At 42.0% G+C, this 6,000-nt stretch overlaps 4 protein-coding genes across 4 annotated transcripts; 3 read left to right on the top strand and 1 right to left on the bottom strand. All coding sequences in view use genetic code 12, as the record gives it.

Annotated features, from left to right (window-relative positions):
• Positions 1-86: 86 nt before the first annotated feature.
• Positions 87-667, bottom strand: MTR2 (Mtr2p; the record flags this gene model as incomplete). The annotated part of the gene is made up of 2 exons (XM_051752394.1): positions 87-589; positions 652-667. The coding sequence occupies 2 exons, from the start codon at positions 665-667 to the stop codon at positions 87-89; spliced, it is 519 nt and encodes a 172-aa protein (XP_051611201.1).
• A 493-nt stretch (positions 668-1,160) lies between these two features.
• On the top strand, positions 1,161-2,395 carry KGF57_000301 (pre-mRNA-splicing factor SLT11; the record flags this gene model as incomplete). Its single annotated transcript, XM_051752383.1, has 2 exons — positions 1,161-1,296; positions 1,809-2,395. 2 exons carry the CDS (start codon positions 1,161-1,163, stop codon positions 2,393-2,395), a joined length of 723 nt encoding a protein of 240 aa, XP_051611200.1.
• An 85-nt stretch (positions 2,396-2,480) lies between these two features.
• KGF57_000300 (N-acetylglucosaminyldiphosphodolichol N-acetylglucosaminyltransferase anchoring subunit) lies at positions 2,481-3,152 on the top strand (the record flags this gene model as incomplete). The annotated part of the gene is made up of 1 exon (XM_051752372.1): positions 2,481-3,152. The coding sequence occupies one exon, from the start codon at positions 2,481-2,483 to the stop codon at positions 3,150-3,152; it is 672 nt and encodes a 223-aa protein (XP_051611199.1).
• Positions 3,153-3,808: 656 nt separating this feature from the next.
• PSO2 (Pso2p) lies at positions 3,809-5,572 on the top strand (the record flags this gene model as incomplete). The annotated part of the gene is made up of 2 exons (XM_051752359.1): positions 3,809-3,887; positions 3,996-5,572. 2 exons carry the CDS (start codon positions 3,809-3,811, stop codon positions 5,570-5,572), a joined length of 1,656 nt encoding a protein of 551 aa, XP_051611198.1.
• Between the last annotated feature and the right edge of the window lie 428 nt (positions 5,573-6,000).

The raw sequence follows: 6,000 nt of genomic DNA, 5'->3' as shown, positions 1-6,000 counted from the left end.
AATTGTCCATTACCGAAGAAAGAGACAGAAGAAGAGCTCAACAAGGTCTTATTGCTTAAGTAGACTTTCTTTTCTTAATTTGTACATTATACTGTTAAATTTGTATCCTTTGGAACATATGTAAATCTATAATCGAAGCTATTTATAACTTCCGGCGCGTTGAGATTGCTATCTATGACAAGGTTTCCGTTCACGCCAAACCATGAGCCCCAAATCGGTCTCGCAGTTTTCACTATGGAGTTTTCTTGGATCAAGTCAGCGGATTCACCTAACCTTGTCTTCCCACTTTGGTCAAACTTGACTCTTGCTGCAAAATTAATGATAAACGTATTGGTTCCAGGTATCAAATGACAATCGAAACTTGTCAACTGGTGTGACGAATTGGGCATACCCAACCATTTTTTTTGAAACTGTAGTTTGGCATCTTCCGCCTGTGAGGGTACAATAGGGACTCCATTCACAATTATTGCCGCCTCTCGCTTAAGTGGGGAGCCAAATTGAGTTGCATAAGATTCGACATTGGTGAACGATTGAGCGGCGCTGTTGTATTGAGCATCCAATGACGCCAAAAGAGTTTTAAGGAATGGCTCTATGGGCTGTGCTGGGTTGAGTTAGTACAAACCACAATGCTCAATTGCTGATTTGACGTACTTATGTCTTGATTCATGGTTGATTGGTGTTAATTAGAGTAAGACGGACCTGTTTTTTTTTTTTTGTTTTTTTTTTTTTAAGATCGAGAAGATGTGAAAAAAGTCGTGCGGGAATTATCAGGTTTGATGGTGTGGCCACGGATGTGGTGGGGGAGGGAAGGAAGGGAGGGCACGTAGCCATCACGAAAAAAGCATTACGTGGGTAGGAACAATCTGTTGTAACTATGCGGCTTGGAAAGCTTTCGCCCTATTCTGTTATAGCCTCAGTGTGACGCCTATGGATGACGGGTATGCATGTATTCTTAAAAAAAAAACACACACACACACACACACACACACACAATAGCATAGCAATCTTGAATTTCCAGTACATGCAGGAATCCCACAATTTCAGTTTCAGTTATCTTTGAGGACCACAATATCTCGAGAGTCGTATATAAAAGAGGACTATTTTCCCACTTTGGTCTTCTTAGTATTCGTCCATGTCCAATTAACTCACACGATTTTACAATGCCAAACAAAGAAGAAGCAGAAGGAATTGCCGCATCTGTCGCTGGATCGTTAGTTGGAAACAAAGTCGCTGACAAGGCACATCTTGGAGGAGCGGGCCATATAGCTGCTGGTATCTTAGGAGGTATCGGTGGTGGTGAAGCCGAACAGAAAGCCGACGAAAAGAAGTAGTTTAGATTTAGATTTAATACACGGAATATTTGTGAAGGAAAGACCATTGTAGACTTTGTAAAATGAAAGATGGTAAACTTTGTAATGGTAGACTTTGAAAGATGTTAAACTCTGCGGTAGCGCCCAAAAAACAACCGCCACCTTTCCAAACTCCATCACGGTTTTACCTACCACAAACAATGAGCACTGACAGCTTCTTCGTCTGTTCAACATGTCTAGGAGATAACAAATTCATCAAAATGGTGAAGCAGGAGAATGGGGAGGCATGCAAGCAGTGTACACGCCCTTTCACTGTATACCGTTGGAGAAACGACAAGGTATCATCGCAACAAATGAAAACCGTTATCTGCTACACTTGCTCCCGAGGCAAGAATGCGTGTCAGGTTTGCCTCCTAGATAGAGATTACCGGATCCCGACAGACCTCCGGGATACTGCATTGAAAATGGCTGGTTTGGAGCAGATTTCTCTATTAAAAGCTCTGGCGAATAAAGAAGTGAAGGCGATCGAAGCCGATAAGTTGGAGAAGTCCCTAGAAGATGCACAAAACGGCAAAAGAGTCAAGGATCTACTAGCCCGGTTGGCTGAGAAGCTCAGCAATAACGAAGCTGCCTCTACGCCAACCGCGGCTGAGACCAAACGAGACGTGCCGATTTCGAAATTGGCGAAGAAACTACCCTTTGGGAACCTGTTGGATCCGGGAAAATATCCGGGATTGGCTACATTCTTTGTTTTTGGTTTTCCTTCGGATCTTCCTCAGTATTTACTTTCCAAGTATTGCTCGGAACACGGCAAGGTACAAAGTCTTGTGTTAAATCACGACTCGCGATGTGGATTCATTACCTTCCAGGATAGAGTTTCTGCTGAAAAGTTTGCAGAATCGGTAAACTCAAATGGATTGAATAGGAATAGAAAAACTGCGGGATTGTTGGAATTGAGCAACTACCCCATGAGAGTTTGTTTTGGTAAACAGAAACCGTTGGCAAGAACCAACGAAGACAAGAGGCAACTAAGTGCCTTGGTGAATAAAGTGATGAAGCAGTTGGCTGAGAAAGATATCAAGTAGAGTTTTAATAAATGCGCGTAAAAAAAATATAAAAATAAATAAAAATAAAAATAAAAAATTTAAAACGGTAACACCCCTCTATCCAATGCAATTGGAGTCCTATTTCTGTGCGTTGGTGGTGACTGTGTGCATCCCCATCTTGCTCATCCTTTTGCGAGTTCTCCGCACTGCACCATTTATTCAATTACCCAAACACATCAACCAGAGAAAATCACTCAAGCACCTCACAGGAAAACATGTGTCGATATTTTTGGGCTCTGGTGGACACACCGGTGAAATGATGAAACTTGTATTCAAATTGGACTTGCACAACATCAAAAGAACTTGGATTTATTCATCAGGAGATACTGTATCACTTCATCGAGCTCAACTGGAAGAAAGAGAACATTACAACAATGGCAACGGGAGTTACATACAAATCCCCAGAGCGAGAACTGTGGGCCAGCCGTATTTCTCATCTATCCCAACAACCATCTTCTCCATATTTGTTGCTGCGGTAAAACTCGTGCGACATTCTCCCGACGTTATCTTATTGAATGGACCAGGTACATGCATTTCTATTGCTTACATGCTATTTGTGTTCAAATTGTTGGGTCTCAACCACACAAAGATCATCTACATTGAGAGTTTGGCCAGAGTCAAGAGGTTGAGTCTTAGTGGTAGGTTGATCATGCCTATCACGAATCGATTCATTGTGCAATGGGACCCGCTATACAAACAATATAGTCGTGCAGAATTCTACGGCATGCTCATGTAATGATTATACCACTCAGAATTTCGCGTTTTTTCCCTCCAAAACCTCCCTCTATTTCCAAAACCTCTTAAAATTGCCCCCAGTAGGCTTTCAATTACTGGTAACACAAACAAAAACCACAAAACCCACTAATTGGCTATCGTTGCTGGCTCAAAATCAAAAAAAATCAAAAAAAATAGCAAATTGTTGCCATGCGGGACCTCAACTCCGCAGTGAAAAAGGTGATCCCTCAAGTCACCAGTTGCACTTCCATTTCCCCGACTCTTTCATGTCTAATCCACCCCCGGGGGTGGGGCATATTGCTCTTTATCACTACTCCCGGATATTTCTATTCCCGGTGTAGTATAGATTCTTTAAGTGTGTGGTGGCGTTACAAATTGCGCATTCTCTATCATCATTAGCTTCCCAGTTCTACTTATCTAACTGTATACAATTTTGAAGAACAATAAATACCTTAGAAGCCATACATGAAATGCAGGATTCACTAAAACAAATAAAACAATTGAATCTCAACTAAACTATCGCACTGATTCTCCCTATCCGCTGCTAATTTCCTGGAAAAAAAGTGTATGACAAAAGCCGCAAAATAATAATAGAGAAAAAAAAAAGAGAACGAGAGGAATTGTGCAACGCGTTGATCTTTGGCTGCAAGATTAAATATGGCACCACTGGGTAACACATTTGACGGTGAAATTCGAGAAATACCGGGAATCTATGTTGACAGTTTCAGCTACAAAGGTGAAGTGTACTTTTTAACGCATAGCCATCTGGATCATTTAAATGGTCTTTTGGCGAATTCATTTTGCGGTCGCGTGTACTGTTCCCAGTTAACTAGGGATATCGTAGCCCTAGATAGCCGATATAGTGAAAAATTACGGTACTTGATTGTGAAGCAATACAATGAACCATTTGAAGTACAAACTTTCCGTTCACCGGTGAAAGTTACTATGTTGGAGAGCTATCATTGTCCCGGTTCATCAATGTTTTTATTTGAGTGTGCCACCAGTGGTGTATCGTGTCTTGCAACTGGTGACATAAGAGCGGAGAAATGGTGGGTCTCCTCACTCGTCAAAAACAGGTTTTTATTCCCGTACATTACAGGATTGAAACAACTCGACCAAATCTACTTGGATACAACTTTTTCGTATCGTAGGGAACCTTATATCACAATCATGCCCAACAGTGAGGGGATCATGGCTCTCATCGAGTTTCTTAAGCTTTACCCAGTTGACAGAGAGATTGAGTTTTCATTCCTCGATGCAGTGTCTGGTTCGGAGGAGATATGGTTGCAGGTTCTAGACCATTTCAATGGAACCCTAGACGCCGATTCTTCCATACTTGAGCGCGTACGGTTGCTAAATACAAACAAAGGCCAGCAGCCCACCCCCAAGCTCACAGGACCTATGACTTTCAACGTTGGAAATTTGTACAAAGATGTCCCACTTATGATCACCATCAAACACTGCATCGACTTTAATATCGTGGACTATGCCGGTTTCTGTCTTCCGAAAAGACTTTGTGATATTGATACGTCAAGTCTCACCTTGCTTCGGGTTCTGAGCTCAGGACATCAGATTTATTCATACGACGACAAGACTTGGCTCCTCCCGCTTGATGGGAAAGAGCTACTACCAACTAATCTCTTGGTCATGTTTTCTCGCCATTCGTCGTATCAAGAGTCAATTGAATTTGTCAGGCTATTCAAACCAAAACTGGTGTTTCCGTGCGTTTCAACAAAAGAGTCGTGGTTGGGTGGGTTTACAGTAGGTCGAGTATTTGGCCAAGTTTGTTCGTCTTCCGAACATTTGTTTGATGTTGAAAACTTTCGAAAGTTTGGGCAGCCACCACGCATACTTTTGGAGCGTCCTGTATCCACAATAAACCGATGGTCTTTTGAACAGTGTGCAGAAGAAGTCAGTTTTGTCAAAAATTTCATTACCGAGCCAAAAGCATTCAAGGGTCAAATGCAGTGGAGTCAGAGCAAGCCAGAGCAAGAATTGTGCACTCAAGATCTCAAACTACAATCAATTATAGCAGGCAGGGGAGAGGAAAAGTATAAGCAAGTTATTGATTACCATAAAAGCAAAGACCTCAATCTCATTGTTTCCGCAGTTCATGAGAGATACAATTGCAAAGTTGACCTAGACACTGATACGGAGTCTGCGTGCTCGACTGATTACGACTCGGACTCCCTGGCAACAACAAACAACTCTGTTGTTGCTTCGAGTTGTGTATTTGAAAAATCGTTCTCAGAAAACCAAGCAATGCCTGAATGCAACTTCCTATCGCCGGGTCTCAACCATCGCAAAATTTCCCAAATATCAAATACCATTCGCTCAGATCGAAGATCATGGAACTCCTTCAGTCTTAGATCTGTCACCAAAAAAAAAAGAAAAGAAAAACACGTAAATAGAGTCAGCTAGTTTTCTTTCCATCTGTGTCCGCACTTGACACATTTGTAGAATGTAGTCATGGGTTCATCCGCGCTTCTAATTTGTAGTTGGAAAAAGTATGCCTTGTCTCCACCACAAGTATCAATTGGACACTGGGCCGCCGTCTGGTCAACGTTGTCCCAGGTACCCTCTCCACCCAAAACATCATCAACCTCTTTTCTGGGCAAGTTTTTTCGGTCATACATCAGCAAACCTGTGATCTTGAATTCGTAAGGACAAGTTGAGCAATAATATCGATTAATATTGTCATCACCAGGCGCTATCATAAGCATATTCGAACAATGGGGGCAGAACGTGAGCATGACGGACTCGTGTTGAGATGGGGGGGCGGTAATGCAACTAAAACAAGATCTTCCGAAGAGGAACAAAAAATAAAAAATAAAAAATAGAAAATGAAC

The sequence above is a fragment of the Candida theae genome (genome assembly GCF_024610275.1).
Source record: "Candida theae strain CBS 12239 chromosome Unknown scaffold79, whole genome shotgun sequence".
Classification (NCBI taxonomy): Eukaryota; Fungi; Ascomycota; class Pichiomycetes; order Serinales; family Debaryomycetaceae; genus Lodderomyces; species Lodderomyces theae.
Note: the sequence above shows the minus strand (reverse complement) of the source record. Positions and strands in the feature narration are given on the sequence as shown.